General features: G+C 43.5%; 1 protein-coding gene across 8 annotated transcripts in view; it reads left to right on the forward strand.

Annotated features, from left to right (window-relative positions):
• DTNB (dystrobrevin beta) overlaps positions 1-23,868 on the forward strand; it is a 235,251-nt gene that overhangs the window by 65,167 nt on the left and 146,216 nt on the right. For all 8 annotated transcript variants that reach the window (XM_073625026.1, XM_073625024.1, XM_073625027.1 and 5 more), the window contains 4 exons: positions 210-290; positions 5,252-5,465; positions 8,071-8,156; positions 16,677-16,831. In XM_073625026.1, coding sequence (XP_073481127.1) covers positions 210-290; positions 5,252-5,465; positions 8,071-8,156; positions 16,677-16,831 — 536 coding nt within the window. The remainder of the gene's footprint in view (positions 1-209; positions 291-5,251; positions 5,466-8,070; positions 8,157-16,676; positions 16,832-23,868) is intronic.

Raw genomic sequence — 23,868 nt, forward strand, 5'->3', positions numbered from 1 at the left:
CAGCGCGCACGTGCCTCCAGCGGTGCTCACATGCCCTCTGGTGGCTCTCCTGGGCAAAGCCGTATATATACAGGATTTCGCCCAGGAGAGCCATTCTGACAGCTGTATATCTGCGTGAGCTGGTGGGGAACCGGTTAAGTGGCAGTTGGTAATGATGGGGGGAAATTGACAGTTACCATTTTCTATTAATATCTGTCTGTTTATATTAGGGGCGCAGAATTTTGATGTGATTCGCCTGTCAACATACCGCACGGCGTGCAAACTCCGTTTTGTACAGAAGAGGTGCAATCGTAAGTGTCTGATTTAGTTGCTGCTGGGGATCTTTTCTGATTAACTAAAAAGGGTAAAAAATATATTTGAGAGTTAAAACAAAGAACATTTTACCTCTGTATTCTTGCTAAAGCCATGAAATGTAAACCAAGACCTAAAACCTGTCTATTGAGTTGCAAAGTGTCACATGAAAGGTAAACTGGTTGTAAAGGATAATTAAAAAAAAAATAAATAAACATAATTAATACTTACCTGCTCTGTGCAATGGTGAACCTCCTCTTCTGGGGTCCCCTGCCGGCAAACTTGGCGCCTCCTCTTCGGTGTGTGTCCCCATAGCAAACCGCTTGCTATGGGGGCACACCTGTGGGGCTCCCTCACGAGCGGGGATGTGTGCATCTATAGACACACACAGGGTGGCTCGCCCCCCCCCCCACCCCCCCATTCCCCCACCCCTGTTGCCTCCTCACGGGATTTGATTGAGAGCAGCAGGAGCCAATGGCTCCTGTTGCTGCCTCTGTGTCCTGTGAGGAGAGGAACACAGAACAGTGCAACTGCAGTTCGACACAGCAACAGATCAAGATAGAACTCAGGTATGTATATAGGAAGTTAAGGGGGGGATACAACTATTAGGACACGTTTTACTTTAATGCATTAAGGAAAAAAATATCTTGGCTTTAGAACCACTTTAAAGTGGAACTCAACACTCCAATCCTTTACAGCCAAGGAAGCTGCCATTTTTTAGTTTCTGTTTGATCTGTGATTGCCATGGTGCTGCACATGAGATCAGTTATGATGGCCAATTTGATGGCTTGACAGTTCGGTTGAGAGCACAAGCAACTGTGACAGCATTCGCGGCATGCCTTGAATGTAACTGTTTTGGGGGAATTTGATGTTAATTTAATGTGTTTAGTTCCACTTTAAAATCTGGCTTTTCTGTGCTCTGTAAGATCATATGTGGGGGGGGGGGGATACCTAGGTGGGCTTACGGCAAGGAGAGAGTTGTAACAATCCAGGGCATGGGTAGGAGTCGGCAGTGGCACAGAGTCTGTGGTAAGTGATGTCATTGGAGAAGAGTGGAGTGGTTTCCGCAAAATTGATTTCATTGAAAAATTACCAATTTTATCGTTTTTGAAATCTATATGAACTTAGGCCAGCCACACACGGAGCAAATTTCTTTCCTGCAACCCGTGGTTGCAGGAAAGAAATTAGCTTGATTCCCCCATCAACACAGACAGTGTTGGGGGAGGAATGCCTCCTGCGGAGCCATTGTCTTCTCCCAGCGGGGGGTGCAGGGAGCCGTTCCCCCTGGGAGAAGACTGCGATTATTGCTAGTGGTTATAGCAGCCGATAGTTGTAAGAGGATCTGGCAGATCTGGTTGTACCCAACTTGATGGATTGATCAACTTGGTACATTTAGCCTGCCCATTAACGGTTCAAATCGGCCTCAAGTTTCACCATGTGAATTGCTTAGGCTTGCTTAAAAGAAATGATAATGGCTTTGTTTTTTAACACGTGTGATCACCCTGTTCTAAAGTGGTAATCGGTGGCTTTGTTTATAAACAAAGTCAACCTCAATGCCATCCATGCAGTGCCTTGAAAAAGTATTCACACCCCTTGACATTTTCCATAAGCATACAACCAGAGCTACAATGGAATGGTTTAGATCAAAGCATATTCATGTGTTAGAATGGCCCAGTCAAAGTCCAGACACAAATCTAATTGAGAATCTGTGGCAAGACTTGAAAATTGCACATATTTATTTGAAAAAAAAAATTGAAAAGCATTTATAATTTTCCTATCACTTCACAATTATGTGCCACTTTGTGTTGGTCTATTATATAGAATCCCAATAAAATACATTTACGTTTTTGGTTGTAACATGAAATGTGAAAAATTTCAAGGGGTATGAATACTTTTTTCAAGGCACTGTAACCCTTAGTGATCCTGTGGATTTGTTGATAAAAATCTCAGAGCGCTGACATTATGATCAGTGACGTTGTTAGTGAACAAATGGTTAGGGTTAACATTAGTGTTTCTGGCCATACACTATACAATTTTGGTATTCAATTTCAAACTATGTAGTGCAAGTGTCTGCCTGATTTGCATACAGATTGGAAAGTGTTTAGATTTACCAAAACCATATGATATTAATTCAACAAAGGAAAACTGTACAAGAAATTTGTATAATGTATGGCCAGCTCTAATCTCTGACATCATTTTCTCAGTTATGGAGGTGTCTTTTTTTGGCAAAAGGACAAGTCCAGGATAGCTGAGCTGTTAAGGTTTTATCAGCTGTAATGAACTTTTTAATTTAGCCTTCCTCACTGACTGCAATGTATTTTGCTGAAGTGATAAGATTTATGAGCTGTCCACATTTATCGACAAAGCTTTGGCTTGGCCTTATTTGCCTTTTTTAACCCCTTCATGCCGACCGTACGCAAATTTGCATTCATGGCTTGAAGGGGTTAAACCGTCCCACCGGGAGACCCAAGCCACCAGCCGGCGCGTCTTCCGCCTAGGCTGAGACCCGAACAAAGCCGGATTTGGCTTTGATTGGGTCTCCGATGTAAAATCCCAGAAGCAACGTCACAACGTCACTTCCAGTTTACTCAGCTGCCAATGGCGCCGATTTTAAAAAAATGACAGTATTCATTATCGCTGATTTTGGTAATCTGAATACTTTTAAGTGCAAAGGAGCGTTTTGGGGTCTTTGAGATCCCCGATCCTTCCATAAAGAGTACCTGTCACCACCTATTACTGTCACAAGGGATGTTTACATTCCTTGTGACAGCAATAAAAGTGATCAGAATTTTTTTTATTTTTTTTTTTTTTAAAGGGACAATGTAAAAAAAATAAATTAATTAAAAGAAAAAACATTTTTAAAAGCGTCCCCGTGAGCTTGCGCAGCAAAGAAAATGCATACGTAAGTCGCGCCCGCAAATGTAAACGGCGTTCAAATCATACATGTGAGGTATCGCCACGATCATCAGAGTGAGAGCAATAATTCTAGCAAAGGACCTTCTCTGTAGCTCTAGCCTGGTAACCGTTAAATTTTTTTTTACGCGTCGCCAATGGAGATTTTTAGGTACCGTAGTTTGTCGCCATTCCACGAGTGTGCACAATTTCAAAGCATGACATGTTTGGTATCTATTTGCTGAGCATAACATTATCTTCCACATTATATAAAAATTGGGCTAACTTTACTGTTTCTTTTTAAGTCATAAAAGTGTCTTTTTTCCCAAAAAATTGCGTGTATAAGACTGCTGCGCAAATGCCGTGTGACATAAAATATTGCAACGATCGCCATTTTATTCTCGAGGGTCTCTGCTAAAAAATATATATATATGTATAATGTTTGGGGGCTCTAAGTAATTTTCTAGCAAAAAATATGGATTTCACAAACCTGAGCAATTTTGTTATATGATGGGAACAATGCAGAAGCCCAGGCTGCCTTCTGTGAAATATGGTCAGGAAACAGAAGAGTAGGCAGCTGCAGTTATAAGCAAATGTTGACTTTACAGCAAAGTCAGAGCCTGATCACACCACATGTATAATGTGTGTGTATATATGTATGTATGTATATATATATATATATATATATATATATATATATATATATATATATATATATATATATAATCTCTCTGTATCTCAAACTCAAGACTTTTTTGAAAAACTGACAATTTTTGGTTCATCTTGCACCAGTGTAAGTATGTATGTGCCATACAGTGGTGTATTTAGGTTTTGTGCTGCCCTAGGCCTGACTAAACTCATGCACCCCCTAATTTTAAATAGGACCCACCCTTCCTGTCAAGGCCACACACATTCCTGTTTAAGACCCGCCCTATCATCGGTAAACCCCACCCCTTCCTCTTTAGGCTCCACCCCTTCCTTTTTGTACATTAGCACACATCAATCACTCCATCATGAAACTGACATGATGATGTGTTTAATAACTTGGATAACTTTAATCAACCTAAAATAATCGCACTGCATTTTGTAAACCGCTTTTGTGGTGTCATTATTTTAACACGCCCGCATCAGTTTGCATGAACTGAGTGCGATTGTGATATGGTGCGGGAAATGCACATGTGGGGGGGAGGCTTCTTTGCCACCCCCTGCAAATTGCTGACCTAGGCCTGGGCCAAGACACAGCACTGGCGCAGTATCTGTGGGATCCTGCTGTAAATTACTGTAATAGACACCACCACGCTAGCTTCTGGGTCCCGTGACAAGTGGCTGCACATCTGTTTACTGAACACAGGAGGTCACCCACTTGGCTTAGGCACTATTCAAAGAACATTTTCCATTTTCTCAACGAATGCAAAGTGTTCTCTGATTGGAGGAGGTGGAGCAGCAGAGTGTGGAGATCATGACAACATGTCCAATCGGAGAACACTTTGCATTCATTGAGAAAATGGAAAATGTTCTTTGAAAAGTGTTCCCTGATTGGACGTAGTGTAGATCATGGCATTACCACTCTGCCGCTCCACCTCCTCCAATCAGAGAACACTTTGCTATCATTGAGAAATTGTAACGTGTTCTGTAAATGGTGCCCATGCCAAACGAACGCCCCTTCTGTGTTTATTAATAAGCAGGGCAACTGCTCAGCATAGGGCCCAGAAGCTAGTGGACATCACTGGCGGAGCGGTGCCTACTACAGTGATCCTCAGCTTCCAAGGGGATCCCACAGGTATGGTATATACATAGTTACATTGGGTCAAGCTGGAAAAGTAGTAGTAGTAGTAGGTGATGGAGGGGGGCACAAGGGTAGACAAAATGGTATGCAGCATAGCATCACTTAAAGTGCTAAATCCTTTCAACTCAACCTATCTGCCATTTTATATATTAGAAAATTCTTAATCTCTGTAAATTTGCTCCTGGAAATTTTGATTAGTTTTCCAGTTGGAGAAATGTTGGTATTCTCACTAATGCAGCTTCTAAGGTGGTAACAGGACCTCTTTATTGTTTGATTTTTCAGTTCATCTGGTTGATATCTGGAACATGATAGAAGCCTTCCGAGACAATGGCCTTAACACGCTAGATCACAACACCGAGATCAACGTATCCCGACTTGAGACCATCATATCGTCCATCTACTACCAGCTAAACAAACGCCTTCCATCTACTCATCAGATCAGCGTGGACCAGTCCATCAGCCTTCTGCTCAATTTCATGATTGCTGCCTATGACAGGTAAGGGTGCCGGGTATTGTTTGTACCCACCCCCAATCTCATCCGCTTTATCATCTCTGTGTATGTCAGGTAAGACCAGCCATAAATGGATGGAAATTTGGCCGGTTCAGCAGGGACCAGCCAAATTTTGATACATCTATGGGCAGGCTGGTTGTACTGGTCGATCCATCGATTTGACTTCAGTACAACCAGCCTGTCTTTTAAAAAGAAATAAATTGTGCGATCATTGCCGGCTAACTTTGGTGCCTATTGGGCTGCTTAGTTATATTTATTTCACTGCACAACTGCTGTAATAGGAAAGCGATGGTAAGACAATAAAAATAGAGTTTATTAGTACAACGACTACCTAACTGATTCTCTGTGTATGCGATTTCAGTTGAACTTCTGGTGTCTGTTGAGGAAACGGGAACAAAAGCCCCTTGAGGTGGTAATAAAATAACACTGAGGTAAAATAATGATTTATGAGAAATAAGGTTTTTAACAGTTAAAGCAGAGCAATTGTCACCTTAGCTCCAGCGATGCGGTGTCCTCGAGCTCCCCGCCCGGTCGCTGATATCTTCGTGCGGTCAGCTTCCAGGTCCCAATTGCTGGCCGCTGTAATTGGCCGGTCGGGTATGACGTCATGCCCGCACATGCACAGGAGTTCAGTCAGATTCAGCATTGCCAAATTTTTAGAGTGAGCTGAGCATGCACGGCTCACTGTACAAGGGTAGACAGGCAGGTAAGTCGTTTTAATGCAGAAGAGACAAAGCATATCTCTTCTGCATTAAAAATCCTGCCTGTTCACCCGTTTTTAACTGCGTCCGTCATTTCACTATATGGCGGGCGGGAGCTCTCTTGTTCTGGGAGGATGTCATATTGACGTCCTTTTATTCTTGCCACGCATGTGCACCGGCGGGGGCACGCAGCGTGGCGACCGGTTGTGCGATGTGTCCCTGGGACACAGCGCATCAGCGATCACGGTAAAGAGCCTCTGATGTAGGAAATGCCGGTTATCAGCTTTGTTCTCCTCCATCTGACCACGCGTGAGGAGAGGAGAGTCGGTAAGCAGTATTCCTTAGCGGAGACATCTGCACTGACAATCGTGGCACTGATCATCAGTGTCCTGATGATCGGTACAGCCCCATCGATGATCACCAGTGCTGCCAATCAGTGCCCACCAGTGGTACCTGCCAGTGCCTCCTCATCCATGACTATCAGTGTCCATCAGCGCAGCTTATCAGTGCACATGAGTGAAGGGGAAAAATTACTTCTTTACAAAATTTTATAACAGAAACTTAGAAAAAAAATTTATTTTTTTTGCAAAATTTTTTTGTATGTTTAGCAAAACAAAACAAAAACCCAGTGGTGATTAAACACCAGCAAATGAAGGCTCTATCTGTCTAAAAAAAAAATACAAAAATGTTGCTTTGGTACAGGGTTGCATGACCGCGCAATTGTCATTCAATGTGTGACAGCGCTGAAAATTGGCCTAGGCAGAAGGGCGTAAAAGTGCCCAGTAGGCAAGTGGTTAATTACTTGGCCTAAAATTCCACTTTAAGTTTAAGTTTAAAGCGGACCTTCAATCATCTTTTCATCTTTCCATCTATTAAATCTTCTGCCCTTGTTGTTTTAACTTTGGATAGTAAAACATTTTTTTTTCTGCCAGTAAATACCTTATACAGCCCACTTCCTGTTTCTTGTCTGGTCATTAGCCTAGGCTTATGACATCATGCACAGCTCTCTCTCTCTCTCACTCTCATGAGAGTTTGCCAGGAAGGGAGGGGGGATAAGTCATAGGAGGGCCAATCAGAGCTGCAGAGCTAGAGGTGTGCCTCTGTGTGTCTGTGTAAATCCAGGAAGTGAACAGGCAGCAGCTTCAGCTGCCCACAGTTAAAATGGATGCAGCCAGACTCAGTGGAGAGAGATTTCTGCAGCATATTTGGCAAGTACAGAATCGCAGTCTATATAAAATAATATGCAAAGTGGTTGGAGGGAAGCTTCAGAATGGCAAAGATGTTTTTTTTACAAATTATGTGAGCAGACTGCAGTTCCTCTAACACTGAAAATTGACTGCACACCTACTGTAGGTAACATTGATACTTCCTAACTGAACATTTTGGTGGAAGTCTAAAATGCACAGTTTATTTAAACTGATACGTTTTTTTATCTAAGGATGAGGGGTCTCATTAGAAGGCACCACCTCCCCATGGTAGAAACATTAGTAATAAAGTGTGAAAATGGGAGTATTAAAGTGCCAAATTAATCAATTGAAACAAAATCAAAAATAACAAAATTTTATTAAATAAACATAAAAAAATGTTAAAATCGACATATGAACATTCATACGATCATAGTACATGGTATTAAAGCTGAAAATCCCATGATCTACGACCCTATGAATGTTCATATGTCGATGTTAACATTTTTTAATGTTTAATAAAATTTTGTTATTTTTGATTTTGTTTCAATTAATTTGGCATCTTAAAACTCCCATTTTCGCACTTTGTTACTAATGTTTATTTAAACTGATGTCAGAACATTAATACATATCCATAAAGTTTGGGAAATGTTGTGCTGGAAGTTGATCTCTCCACTAACAATGCCCTGTCCATGTTTCTTGCAGTGAGGGTCATGGGAAACTGACCGTCTTCTCAGTGAAAGCCATCTTGGCGACCATGTGTGGTGGGAAGATCCTGGACAAGCTGCGATGTAAGTTTGGGGACACAGTGCTGCACTCCATCCTTTGAACTGAAGAAACGATAACAGTCGCTTGGGGGCACAGAAGCCTGGTGGCATTTTGGAAGGGTTTTCTTGGAGGGATGAATTCCCAGAATGATTTCCCTTCTTTATACACTGAATGCTTATTATGGAATGATTTACAGAATCTTTAGAACCAATCACATCACTGCCTGCCCCTGGGGAATTTTAATGTACCTTCCTATCTTCATAAGCTTTACGCTCAAACACTCCTGACTTTACGCCGGCCATAGACGGATCGAATCTCCCTGCTGAACCAACCGAGATGCGAACCGTGTGTGGACAGGCTGACTGTACCAAGTTGATCTGGGTACAACCAGCCTGGTGGATTCACTTGCGAGTATCGCTAGCGGTTGCTTTAGCCGCTAGCAGTAATCCCTGTCTTCTCCAGGGGGAGGTGTGGGGGGAGCCATCTCCGCCAGGAGCAGACAGTTGCGCAGCAGGAGGGATTCCGCTGTCAGCATTGTCTGTGTTGATAGGGGGAATCATGCAAATTTCTTTCCTGCAGCCCATGGTTGCAGGAAACAAATTTGCGCCATCTATGGCCTGCCTTACCTTAAAGCTGAACGTATGATCTTAAATGCAGGCTTGACAAGTAAGTATGTACAGTATATCTTATATTTGACTAATTGCTGTGGAAGCTGACAATCTCAGTAGTAATTAGCACTACTACATTGATTGCCCCTGTTTTGTCGAGAAGTGCCCCCCATTGAATAGTGCCCGGTATGTACCGAGCATGCGCCGTACGGAACAGCACAGCGGCGGATTTGCCGATCAGCTGGGCTGATGTAACCAGGGCTCATGCACATATCATAGGATGAGAGATACCATTTCACAGGCACAGCTTAAACCTATACAAACAGCGGGGGAGGTCGTAGTTTTCAGATTGTGCCGCTGCTGCTGGAGGGCGGCTAGTGGTTGTGTTGAAGAGCTGGTTTTGTCTGTGTTGCAACCCACCCTTTCACACAGGCAAAACTGGCCGTTCAACACAGCAAACCCGCCCTGCAACACAGACAAAACTGGACCATCAGCACACTGTAACCATGGACCAAAACTGGACCATCACCACATGACCCGCAACAGCGAGGCACAGTGTGAGAACTACGGTCTCCCCCCACTGTTTGTATAGGTTTCAATTGTGGCCGTGAAATGGTATCTCCCATCTAGAGATGCCTCCTACGATGTGCGATTGCTCTCTGGTCACATCACTCCAGCTGATCGGCAAATCAGCTGAAGTGCGGCTCTGTCCTGCGCATGCGTGGGCACTATTCGATGGGGGGCACTTCCCGACAGAACACCACAATCTTCTGAGTCCTGTGCCAATGCACACTGACCTCAGGGGGTTGGAATAACCAGATAGCATGACCACATCTAGAGGTCTGTGCAGTTCAGTCCTAATACAGAAATGTTGCTTCCATCAAGCTGTCATACCGATAGATTTTTGGCCACCTAAAGGAAGGTCGTGCAAACACACTGAGATTGTACAAACTCCATGCAGATGGTGTCCATGGTGACAGTTGAGTCAAGGTCCCAGAGCTTAAAGCTCTAATGCAGTACTTTCACACAAAGTACACAGTGAGGGTGCAGTAATTTTATCACAACGCCAGCGAACAAATCCTGAGTATTGCTCATTATAGTATATTATAGCAGAGACCATTTAATTGTGCTGCATTGCCTCCCTCTGCTGGTGAAACATTTACACTACATGTTGCTTGGTGCTTGTTTGTTACACATATCCAGCGTAGCAGTCTGTGCCCTAGTGGAGTTCACAGTTGAGTCTCATTGACCCATTAAAGTGGGAGAACATGCAAACTCCATTCAGACTAAGCCTCTCATGGGATTGCAACCTAAAACACTAATGCTATAAACAACACTTATACCCACTTAGTCTCTTTATGAACTTCATCCTTTTTTTCCAGGAGTGTCAGGTTGCTTTAAGTTGTCAGTATGACATACTAAGACTTGTAGTTTTGCAACTCTTGGCGAGTCACACAGATTATCTGTCACGGATCACATAATGTCGGTAGAGAATTCAAGTCCGCATCGTTCTTAATTGGTATTTTATTTCCCACTAGACTCCAGAGAATATTTTCATTCGGCCAGCGCCCTCTGCTGGAGAGACAGTGGTCAGGTTGGTGTGTAGAGTTGTATGTATGTCTTACTAACATCACTCTGCCACCTGTAAATAGATCTATTTAATATGTATTTGGCACTGTTAAATGCTCTAACACAGTAATACACATCTGGTGAGATTTAATTCACTGGCCTATGTTGGACTGTGTGGGGTGTTGAGTCCAACATAGAATCCAGACACCTAACAATGTCTTCTTCCCTAGATCTAGTGAGCAATAACTGGCCACTCAACCAAAACTACAAGTTCTTCCCATCATTAGACCCTCTCAGACCCTACTATGGTTATCCTTAGACTGTACTATATTTATCCTCAGACTCTACATACTCTGGGACCCTGCCATGGTTCTCAGAACCTACCATGTTAAAGCTGAATTCCAGGAATTCAGCCACTTTGTAAACAGCGAAGGCACACTATGAGTTAAGTACAGTGAGGTTTGTGAGGTCTTCCGGACTTCTCCCTATTTACACCTGACAAGTTTATTGCTTTGCTGGAGAGACACTCCACTGAGAGGAGAGAGGCACATAGAGCAGCTATGCCCATCCCTCCTCCCTGCTGCCCATTCACAGAAGCCTTTGTATTTTTTTAATGTGTTTACATAATACCAAGGTTTCTGTGATTGTGCAGGAGGAGGGAAGGGGCGGCCCTAAGAGCTACAGCGACTCTACTGTTGAAGATGCTGAGGCCAGAAGAATCAGCATTGGTCTCCTGGAACTACAGCGATAGCCATCTTCCAGTAGTGCTATTAACCTATCCGATGTACATAATAAAGATAAGTCTAGGAGGTGTCATGCACCTCCTTGGACTTAACTCATAGTATGCTTTCAATTTTTACAAAGGAGCTCAATTCTTGGAATTCAGCTTTAATACTGAGAGCTTACAGTATTTGTCAGACCCTGCCTTGGTTATCCTAAGAGCATACCATGTTTATCCTCAGACCCTTTTATGTTTAACCTCCAAGCCTACTGGTTTTGTCCCCAGGCCTGCAGTGGTTATTCTCAGACCCCTGCCATGTTCATTTTTAGACCCTACCGTTTTTATCATCATACCGTGGTTGTCCTAAGACCGCATCATGATTACCCTTAGACCGTACAAGGTTTGTCCCTAAACAATACAGTGTTTATTCATAAATTGTTCCATGTTTACCCTAAGACTCTACCATCTTTAGTCTGTACTATGTTCATCCTTACACCCTACTATGTTTAAGGTTTGACCATGCAGTATTTTTTATTTTTTCCCAGACCCTTCCATGTTCATTTTAAGACTCTTCCTTGTTTATCTTCACATCTTACAACTATACCATGTTTACTCTAAAAAGTACCATCTATACCAAGTTTATCCTCAGACCCTATTGTATTTGAGACTGAGCATGTTTATCCTCAGAGACCTTGTCATATAGTGCATCCGAAAAGTATTCACAGCGCTTCACTTTTTCCACATTTTGTTATGTTACAGCTTTATTCCAAAATGGATTAAATTATTTTCCTCACAATTTTAGAAACAATACCCCATAATGACAACGTGATAGAAGTTTGTTTGAAATCTTTGCAAATTTATTAAAAATAAATTTGCAAAGCAGCCGTTTGGTCTTCAGTTCATACGTTCACCAGCTTTTACCAGGTGGATGTGAGATCTCAGAATGAGACTGGCCAGCCACTTTGTAAACCGTGAAGGCACTCTATTCTGTAACCGTTCTTTACAGTGGAAATGACCCATCTGTCTTGAACCAGTTCCTCCCAGGCCTCCCCAAACAGCCAAAGCCTGCCCCCCCCCCCCCCCCCCCCCCCCGTGAGAGCGGGAGTGCCCCTTCACAAGGTAGACTTGGAGTTAGGCTTGGGTGGCTTTTGGGTCCAGGGTTTTTTCTGACCCTGTGGTCTTTTAAACCCAGACGGCTGAGGCCGTCGATACCGTTTAGGGGAAGAGGTACCAGGCCCTGGGGGATTAGGAATTTTATAAGAGGGCTGCTTCCCCTTCTTTTTAATAGGAAGCAGAGCGCTCTTTCCTCCAGAGATCTTTTGGATATATTTATCCAGATCATCGCCAAACAGGCCTTCTTCATGAAATGGAAAGGCGGCAAGTAGCCTTTTACATGGTGTCTCAGCAGACCAGATCTTTAGCCACAATACTCTGCGCATATGAACTGATAATAACGCAAAATGAGACATCTGTTGAATTGAGTCCTTTAAAGCGTCTACCGCAAAACACAAGGCATGAGGGATCTCTGATAGCTCTTCAGCATATTCCCCCTGGCAAGGAATACTTTTTACTATCTTCTTAAAGCGATCTTTTAGGGATTGAAAAATCCCAATAGCTGCAATAGCAGGCTGAACTGCTGCACTGGCAACCGAGAAGGAGGCCTTCAATAAGGCTTTTTATCAGCCGGATCCTTGAACACCTGGGCATTATCCACTGGACAGGTTAAGTTTTTATTCACGGAAGATATGGCAGCGTCTACCAAAGGTGTGCTCTATTTCTTCCTGAACTTCTTCTCCATAGGGTACAAAACAGAAAACCTTTTGGGAGGTAAGTATATCCTGTCAGGATGCTCCCAGTCTGCATAAATCAACTGCTCCCGTAACGGATGCAAGGGAAAGGCTTGGGAGATTTGCTTATGTCGCAAAGATCCCAGAGTGGAACAAGTGAGTGCAGACTCCTGAACCGGGGGTAACTTAAATGCAATTCGTACCATCTCCATTAGAGATTGGATAAACAATTGCTGGCAATGGGAGGCTGAAATTGGCTCCTTAGAGCCAGAATCCTCCGCCAAGGAATCTTCAGCCTCTCCTACCTCCTGGTCCTTCATGACCACCTCCTCTGGATCCTCTGCCCATTCTGGTTCCAGGTTACCTGGACCCATATGGCTATAAGAATCCTGGGGCTCTAGTGACTCACCACTTGGCCCGGGCCCGGGGGAGGGAGATCTATTGCGCTTCCTTCCCCCCTGTGTTACAGAGGCAATCATGCTAGCTATCTTGCCTTCAAGACCCGCTAAGGCAGATGCCAAATCATCCTTTGTAACATAAGCTGAGGCAGGTACATTGGTAGTGGCTACTATGCCTGACAAGTGCAATGGCTCAGCCAGGTCAGAAGCTGCAGGTCCTTCAGAAGAAACTGAGGCTGCATCAGCATGGGGTTGGTCTCCTGTTATTCGTGGAGGGACTCTTAACCCTGTGCTTGCCTTGTTCCCTGCTCCTCGTTTTTTGGAAGACATTGCTTACACACGAGGAAACTAAACAGGAGTACTCCCCACAAACTATAACTAGTTTAAACCTGACACCGCTGTGTCCAAGACCACCAGGCTCACTTGCCCACCATTCGCTCTGCCTCCTCCATGCGCACGCCAGAGCTCCCTGCTTTAAAAGCACTAGTATGAGAGCGAGCGTGCGCATCAGCGATTAGCGACCCGCATAGCGCATGCGCACACCGGCGGCGCACTCGCACGTCAGTGGCGTGTGCGCACGCAAAAAATTTTTTAAAATGCGCGCCAAACCGGCCTCTATAATCCTAGCACAGCTCAAGGTTACACTAGCAGTTTTACAAGGGGAAATACATATATTCACATGTGTGTATATATATAAAAAAAGCCCCCAAAGGGAGTACTCACCATCCCAAGCAGCAGGGCCTGTCTTGCCAAGCCCGATCTTCCCCCATCACGGCGGGTAGCGCCTCTAGGGACCTTCAGGGACCGGGTCCCCCATATTGGGGTCCACACCCCTGGACCTGTAAAGCACCCTTTATGGTTTCCTTGGGCAAGATTGATCAGGAATACCAATTTTAACAAGGGTCCAGCGCCTAAAAAGGACACATTACAAGCAACACCTCGTTCTTGAGCTGAGGTTCGGGTACCATCCACTTTAGCTTAGTAAGCCATCCGAAGGGATCCGATTATAAACATCCTCAGTGGGACATTTTCTTTGAAGAAACTTGAAGAGCTTCAACAGCCATGAACATTACCTTCAAGGCACTGGCGAAAAAACTGAGGCACTTCCTGTGTAGGAGGGGTTATATGGAAGGAACCGTCTTACTATTGGTTGCCAGTGTCCAATCACCTAAAGGTAAGCGTATAATCCACATAGTCATTATTATGGTGCTCTGTGTCCCGTGATGTACTCCAAGAAAAGGATTTTACAGGTAAGCTGTTTTAAAAATCCATTTATCCATAATGACAACTTGTCTGCTGTGATTTTCATCTTTGATTTTGATGTAAACTTTTCCTAATAAATAAGGCTATTTTTCAAGAGTGCGGCAGTCCAGAATCATTTCTTGTTTATTGCTACTAGCAATTGCCAGCACCTACGGCTTTCGAACCGGGAGAGAGGTTTACTATCTGCTTGTCCTCCTGGAGCGGTGATATCTTTCTTTTCTACGTTGTCATTATGGGGTATTGTTTGTAGAATTTTGAGAAAAATAATGAATTTAATCCGTTTTGGAATAAGACTGTAACATAACAAAATGTGTTTATCCTTAAACCTTAATGTATTCATCCTAAGTCCATACCCTGTTTATCCTCAGACCTTACTATAACGTAGGGTCCCCTTTTAAGCTCACAACTGTTCCTCCAAATATCTGTTTCCAGAAACTTTCTGCACATCATAAAACTTTTCCATCCTGATATAAACTTGTATTTATGGTTTAGTGGTCCTGTAGTGACAGCAATTCTGTTCTTTAGATACTTTATAGGTCATATTGTTTTTAGGTGTAGTTATTATGAGTGTGCTTCATGTGGGTGATATAAAGGTTTTTAGTGTTGCAATATAATATAGAGATACTTGATGGAAGAATGTATTTGAGTGGCTAACCTGCTATAATGGCACGATTATTCATATGCCTTTTTGATTGGTTTTTGTACTTTTTTCCTTGCATTATTTTGTGTTTTTAGAAAAATGTAAATGCATTTTGTTTGTGTTGTGTATTTTTACATGTGTGATAGCAGTTGCACAGTGTGTTTTAAATATGACTGTCAAATCCAGTAGACACTAGAGGGTGACCACACTGTCCTGGGCACACCATAATGCAATTGATCCGGTCAAACATATCCCCTCAATTTCTTTGCCCTACAAGTCTGTAGGCTCCATTCACAGAACCAGATCGCATGCAGTATTTAGGTGTTTTCCCAAATAACGCATGCTATCCAGAAAATGTCAATTCACTACTGGTTTGGTATGGATTTTTGGGGGGACCCCATGCCATTGAAAAAAAAAAAATTGGCGTGGGTCCCCTTTAAAATCTATACCAGACCCGAAGACGTTTTTCCTGTTTTTTTTTTTTTTTTTCCTGGGGCTGCCGATTCCTTAAATATCGCATGCCGGGACTGCTACTTATTTAACGTATGCAATTTTTTTTTCTGTAAATGGACTCTCACTCCTGTTTTATGCAGTATTTTACTGCCTAATGTCTTTTTTTTTTTTTTTTTACACTACACATTTTGTTTTGGTAAATGAGTAAGGGAACTATGTACCCCATACTCATTCACACGGGGGGCGGTATCTGGGGGCCCCCTTGTTAAAGGTGGCTTTCAGATAAGCCCCCCCACAACCACCGGTCAGGGTTGTGGGGAAGAGACCCTTGTCCCCATCAACATGGGGACATGGTGCTTTGGGTGGGGGGGCAGGGCCCCCCTCCCATGTTGAGGGCATGTGGCCTGGTATCATTCAGGAGGAGGCGAGGGCGCTCGCTTGTCCCCTTCCTTTTCTGACCAGTCAGGGTGCATGCTCGAATAAGGATCCGGTATGGATTTTGGGGGGGACCCCACGCCTTTTTTTTTTTTTTTTTTATTGTGGCATGGGGCTTCCCTTCATAATCCATGCCAGACTTGAAGGCCCTGGTATGGATTGGGGGGGGTTACTTGGATGTGGTAAGATCCTGCTTTGTGAATGGAGCCCTATATTGAGGATGCATGTGATGAGGGGTGTGGCCACTACCCGGCTATGCAAGGATAGGGAGTTCCACAAAAGAAAAAATGGAAAAACGTTGTCCATAATCCTAAACTTTGATCTACAGTGCTATGATGTACCATTTTATCTGTGACATGCTTATGATGAAAGAATCCAAAAAAATTGAATTTGAAATAAGATCTTCCTGTATTACCTGACGGTGACCAAAAACATTCTGCGGCTGTCTTTTTTCCATCTGGTTGGTGGCTGTAGTAATTTCAGATATTTGGAAATGAGGCCTAGTATAAAGTTTTATAAGGAAAACAGAAAAAATGGATTGTGTGTAATGGTACATTAAAAAGGAACTCCAGGCCAACAGATCAATGAAGAAATGAAATGCATATAAGGGAGCTGTCACTAGGATTTTCCCTTTGTACATTCATGCCATGTTTTGTGTCTTCTCTACAGATATCTTCTCGCAGGTGTCGGACTCCAGCGGCTTCATGGTTTGCGCTAAGTTTGACCATTTCCTGCGGGAGGTCCTGAAACTGCCAACCACCGTGTTCGAGGGTCCGTCATTTGGGTACACGGAGCACTCCGCCCGGTCCTGTTTTCCACCACAGGTAAGCAAAGTAGTCTTTTAATAACCTTTTAAATATTGGAAGCACAAAATGCTTGTAAATTGGCATATTGGAGTTTTATTTTATCTGTAAGTTTTTAAACAAAAAAATAAAGCCGGTGCACCTGCAATTATAACAGGCTTTCCTCCAAAATTTTTGGAGTGTGTCTATGGGAATTTGTGCCCATTCAGACAACAGAGCATTAGTGAGATTGGGTATTGATTTTGGAGAAGATCTGGTTCACAATCAGCATTCTAAAAGCCATACAGTGTAGGTGTGATGGTCAGGTGTTTGGCCATTAAGTGTATCTTGATATGTCTCATTTAGCTCAACTGAGTGAGGTCCATTATTTACGTTCTGTTTTCAAGCAGAACTTATTAGAACATTTATGCATTGCTTTCCTTAAGGTGCATTGTGTACTCACTAAAAGGCTTTTGGGGACCCTGGGTGATGAATCCAGTTCCTTGGGGATCTCATCTTTATTCCTTTCAGTATGTCTCGGCAGCTATGACATCTCCTGCTTGGCTTCATGCAGAACTGTGTATCTTCATAAAGTCAACTATAGGCACACGATGATGACAGGAAGAACCAAATGTTTTACAGTCATCCTGTGAACAGCTGTGACATAAACATGCACAACATCATACAGTCTTGTATGACACAGGCTTGATAATCCTAGATCCTGGGTTATAGGCTCATACCTTCAGGTGATTGCAAACTGCCCCCTTGGGGAATCCCCTTTACCCTACCCCACTCTGAGTCCTGTTTTTTGATAGTTCCCTAAGGTGACAGACCTTTTAAAAGAGAAGCTTGGGATAAAATAAAAATACAAACGTTTATACTCTCCTAGGTGGATGCAGCATTGATCCAATGATGCATCCGTCCTCTGTTGCCTCTACTCTGAGAACTGAGTGATCAAAGGCCGCTGATTGCTCTGTTCTCCGTCTATAGCGAGCAGAGAGCCAGAGTCTGTCCATTGAGGGGCAAGGGAAGTTTTTATACATTTTAAACCTGGAAAAAAAAACTTTTGGCGAGCCCTAGGATAACCCCTGCTACTACCAGCATATACACTCACCGGCCACTTTATTAGGTACATCTTACTAGTACTGGGTTGGACCCCCTTTTGACACAATAGTGTAAATGTTTGACACAAATCAGCCTCTTAACCAAAGTTAGAATGCACAGTCTGATCACTGGGGAAGAGGAGAGTGAGGACATGCTTCTTTCTGCCTGCAGCAGGCTGATAAGATCTCATCTCAGTCTAGGTAAAGTCAGTGGACTAGGGCTCAAGCCATATTGCTATCTTAACTCTGGATATCCACTTTATTAGGTACACCTTGCTAGTACCAGTTTGGACCCCCTTTTGCCTTCAGAACTGCCTTAATTCATCATGGCATAGATTCAACAAGGTGTTGGAGACATTCCTCAGAGATTTTGGTCCATATTGACATGATAGCATCAAGCGTTGGCTGCACATCCATGAGGGAATCATTCGTTCCACCACATCCCAAAGGTCCTCTATTGAACTGAGATCTGGTGAGTGTGGAGGCCATTGGAGTACAGTGACCTCATTGTCATGTTCAAGAAACCAGTGGTGAGATGATTTTAACTTTGTGACATGGTGCATTATCCTGCTGGAAGTAGTCATCAGAAGATGGGTACACTGTAGTCATAAAGGGATGGACATGGTCAGTAACAATACTCAGGTAGGCCGTTGCGTTTGTGCCAAGAAAATATCCCCCACACCATTACACTGCCAACCTGAACCATTGATACAAGGCAGGATGGATCCATGCTTTCATGTTGTTTATGCCAAATTCTGACCCTACCATCTGAATGTTGTAGCTGAAATCGAGACTCGTCAGACCAGGCAAGTTTTTCCGATTTTGGTGAGCCTGTGCAAATTGTAGACTCTGTTTCCTGTTCTTAGCTGACAGGAGTGGCATTCAGTGTGATCTTCTGCTCCTGTAGCCCATCTGCTTCAAAGTTCGATGTGTTGTGCATTCAGGGATGGTATTCTGTATACCTTGGTTGTAACAAGTGGTTATATCAGTTACGGTTTCCTTTCTATCATCTTGAACCAGTCTGGCCATTCTCCTCTGACATCAACAAGGCATTTTCGTCCACAAAACTTCCTTTCACTGGATTTTTTCTCTTTTTCTGACAATTCGCTGTAAACCCGAGAGATGGTTGTGTGTCAAAATCCCAGTGGATCAGCAGTTTTTGAAATACTCAGATCAGCCCGTCTTGCACCAACAACCATGCCACGTTCAAAGACGCTTAAATACCCCTTTTTTCCATTCTGATGCTCGTTTTGAACTTCAGCAAGTCGTCTTCACCACATTTAGACACCTAAATGCATTGAGTGACTGCCATGAGATTGGCTGATTTGCAATTTGTATTACCAAGCAATTGAATTGATGTACCTAATAAAGTGTCCAGGAGTGTATGTCCAAGTCCTAGGAGGTTGGAAATCTTTATTTAGCTCCACTGATTCAGGACTTGGCCTATGATTTCTTCTAGCAAGGTCTTTTTTCTTCAATCAAGAATCCTTCATCCTGTAGCTGCTGGCGGTCTCCCCACATTCTGCACAATTAACTTCAGCTTTGGCTTCTGGATTTTACTGCTATTGCATTCTGTTGAACTGGACATTGTGGGGGCGAGCCTGGAAGTGACCCTGGGCTCTGCCTAAATGCGTTCCAGGCTGGTAATGTTTGCTTTAGCTGCAGAGCACTTTCCAGGTCTGTTGCCTCTATGCTTGCCCTGTCTTTAAATGCTCACCAAGTAGGCCGTACAGGCCATACAGCCAGGGCGTCAGGTGCTCCCTCATTTTAATTAGTTGCTAGGTGCCAAACTTTATTCCCCGTTTTTTGCTAGCTTGTCGTGCAAGGTTTTGGTGCTGTATTACTGAGCTGGGTGGAGAGTCATAAGTCACTTCACTTTCTTTCCTGCCAAAACAGCGTTGAGGACGCAATTCTCTATTGCTACGCCTGTCTCAAAAGCCACATGGAATGTCATTCTTACTGCCCACCTGCAGTGATGCTTGGTCACCTCTGGCCACTTGACGATCTGGTTTTGAGCTCCAGCTGCTTAGTCTTTGTAAGTGCTCGAGGCCTTGCCTTGGACTTTGAAGTTTCTTACCTCACCTGTGGCTGAAACATGTCCAGATGTACTGGGTATCCCCAGCAAATGATCCACTAACGAGTTGAACTATTTTATATAGATGTGATCCAGGCCGTTTGAGTTTACCTCTCAGCCACATCTCCTTTCCCCAGGAAGGGTGCTCCAGCTTATCTTTCCACCTTTTCTTGGTGGCTCAGAGAAACCATCCCTACTGTACCATTCTGTACTAATATGAAATCCTTTTCTTGAAGTCCTTTTAAAAGGGTTGTAAACCCTTGTGGTTTTTCACCTTAATGCATTCTATGCATTAAGGTGAAAAACCTTCTGAAGTGCTGCAGCCACCCAGGGCCACCGTTTCACTTGCCTGAACCCGGTTTTCTTCTCCCTGGGGACGAGCACACTAGCTCTAGCTGGTGTCTTGTGTCCAGGATTGGTGCTGCCTAGGGGTGCCCGGCTGCTGGTTTCCCTCCACGTCTGCATGCTCTGCAGGCTGCAGCATGTAACTAACTAAGTCCAACCGGTAGTGTAATTAGAGGTGCAGCGCGGCACTGGAGCCAGCGCTAGAGGAAGCAGAGCCGATGCTTCCTGTATAGTGGTGCCTTCTGTCACATGGGCAAATGGGGTGGAGTCAGCGGTGGAGCCAATGGGGGCGGTAAAATGAGGTTTCGCCTAGGGTGTCAAAAATCCTTGCACCAGCTCTGCTCGTGTCCTGATTGGATAGATTGATAGCAGCACGGCCATTGGCTCTCACTGCTATCAATTTAATCCAAGGACACAGGAAGGCGGGGCCGAGTCCTGCTTTCGTGTCAATAGATACAGACGGGTGTCCCATAGGAGAGCGCTCGCCTGACGAGTCACTCAATGCGGGGAGGAGCTACTAGCACCGCTGAGGAACCCCAGAAGAGGAGGATCAGGGGCCACTCTGTGCAAAACGAACTGCACAGTGGAGGTAAGTATGACATGTTTGTTATTTTAAAAAAAAAAAGGGTTTAGTAACCCTTTAAGAGACACAGGCCTTAGCCCTCATTGTTTACAATCGTGCCCTTTGTACTGCTTTGCCAAAAAACTGAGACATGCTGGTAGCAAGGGCTTTATCCCAGGGCTGGCCTACAGTGTGTTTTTTTTTTTTTTTTTGCAAGTATCTAATCCTCCTGTAGGAAGCATTATAACACCAAGGTTTAAGACTTCCAATGTCCCTCATTGGACACTAAGGGATATTACAGTGCGTTAAAAATTGCTATTACTTCCTGAGTAATGAATGACAGCTAGATAGATGTGAACCATATCAATAAATTTTGGAGCTTGTCCCTTCGGAAATTTTGGTTGGGAGGGTCAGAATCGGCTGTTGAAACTTGTTTACACGCTATCAGAAAATCGTACGATCGGCCTTTAGTCTGAGTGGCAGTGGGAGGGGTCACAGCACAGCACCCATCTGACCCACATCTATTGTAAATTGGCCCCGAAGGCCCTGTTGCCACTGAACATTTTATACAACTGGTATAACCGCTGTACAGGACTCCAGGGTGGGCCCTGGATGGGAAATATACAGTATTTTCACACTATTCGGGTTGTGTTTGCTTTTAAGGAAGAGCTCCAGGGACATTTTTGAGTATTCAGTGGTTTTTACCTATAAAGGGTGAGGGGTCCTGAGGTAGTCCACCTGGAGAGAAGAGGACCGATTTTACATTTTTTTTTTTTTTGTTTTTTTTTTAGGACTGGCAAGTCCTCATTTAGGACCTAGAATTCAGAGACTCATAGAGACTTTTTGGGTAGAAAAGAGCCAATATTTTTTCCATAGATTTTCACCTTTTTGTTTTAATATTGGAAAAATGAAAAGTAAAATTTCAAAGAACTTGCAGTAAAAATGTCAATGTAGAGAGGCCCCTACATTACACAGTAGATCACATTTTTGTGTGCTCTGTTAAAGTTGGTAGTGCTCTGTATTTGAGTAATGGCCCGTACACACGATCTGAATATCGTACGACAGATCGTACGACTTTTTTCGCTTAATAGTCGCAAGTAGAAATTGAATAGCTAACTAAAGTCACGAAAATTCTCATACGACAGAAAAAAAAAATCGGAAGTGATGTCATGTGTTGTAATGTATTTGTATTGTATTTTCTGACGACAACTATACTGACTAAACGAAAATCGTTTGATCTGGTATCATACGAGGAAAATTTTCGTGCTTGTCCGATCAAATAATATCGGATGAACTGTGGTGATCAGCTCTCGAAAGTAGTGTACACATGATCTGAAAATCGTACGATTCTTCCTCAGACGACAGTTTTCGTATGCTATTCAGATCGTGTGTACGGGCCATAAGTGAGTTCCAGTAAAACATAATAAATAGGCTTTGGGACTTTAACACTTAAGCTGGCCATAGACAGATCTGAATTTGGCCAGTTCAGCAGGGACTAGAAGAATCCTGATCCATCTGTGGGCAGACTGGTTCTACTGAAGTCGATTCCCTGAATGACTTCAGTACAGCCAGCCTGTCTGTTTATTTTTTCACCTGATCACTCCCAGTGGCTATAGTCTGGGCAGCAGTGATAATTGTATTCTGCCAGTGGGGAAGGCTCCCCACTGGCAAATCACAAAAGCACTGCAGGGGGGATTCCCCCATCAACACTGACTGTGTTGATGGGGGAATCGGGCAATTTTCTTTTCTTCAATCTGTGGTTGAAGGGAAGAAAATTGCATAGTGTATAATGTGCCTTATTCTGGCAGTTAAAGCGGAACTTCAGTTGCCACTTTACCTGACAAGTACCCTTCCCCATAGGCTTCTGGGACACATCACAGGTCCCAGAAAGACTACGGGACCATGCACAAAGCGCAGTGCAGCTTGTGCATGAGCTGTAGGAAACCAGCTGTGAAGCCACAAGGCTTTACTGCCTGTTTCCCTTACTTGAGATGCCGACGCCTGTCCCCAAAGCGGATTGAAGAATCGTCTTGGGTGAGGGCAACAGTGGATCCCTGGACGGGTACGTGTCCTTGTATTAAAAGTCAGCAGCTACAGTATTTGTAGCCGCTGACTTTTTAATTTTTTTTTTTTTTTTTTTTGGGGTGGGGGCAGCTGGAGCTCCTCTTTAAAAACAATGAGAAACTTTCAAACAAGCTCAGTGGCTTTGGAAAGGTGGCCTGCAAACAAACTAGGCTTCCTTTGATAAGTAGCCAGAAGTGACTCAAACTATAGTAATAAAGAACAGGGCTCCAATCCAAAAGAGACCAAAATGCTTTTAATTGTCTGTAATTCAATCATATAAATGGTCCTCTGCACTTGGGTATAGCAGCCCCTTCTCCAAAAATTAATGATGAAACATAGGTGTGAAATATAGTACGGTAAAGTATATCTAAAGCTAGAACTTTTTTTTTTCTCTTTTGGATAGAATAGGGAAGGGTTGGGACTCCTTTCAGTTTTATATTGTTGTCTGTGTTCTCGCTGTGGAGATTCGCCCTATTATTTGTCCTAAGGACCATTGTCTCCAGTACAGAAAGGGATGGGGATCTAAAGTTTTAGAGTTGTCTCCGCAACAGTAGAGGGGAAATTTTCTAATGGTGACATCCCTTCCAGCAGCCACTGTATAAGAGGAGATTTTTGCTCATTTTGGAGAGAGTTTTTTTCATTTCCTGTTATGTCTCTGGAACAGGAAGTGAAGGGAAATCTCTCCAGTAGTGACACAGGCAGAAAAAAGAAGAACATCTGTGCTTATTACATATTTCTTTCTGCATTGCAGTGCTGCAAAATTGGTTATACTTCCTCTTCTTACTATGCAAGTCAGTGCGTTGGCCAACTTTGTACAGCCGTGGCCAAAAGTTTTGAGAATGACACAAATATTAATTTTCACAAGGTCTGCTGCTTTAGTGTTTTTAGATCTTTTTGTCAGATGTTACTATGGTATACTGAAGTATAATTA

This window comes from Aquarana catesbeiana, linkage group LG04 (genome assembly GCF_042186555.1).
Source record: "Aquarana catesbeiana isolate 2022-GZ linkage group LG04, ASM4218655v1, whole genome shotgun sequence".
Classification (NCBI taxonomy): Eukaryota; Metazoa; Chordata; class Amphibia; order Anura; family Ranidae; genus Aquarana; species Aquarana catesbeiana.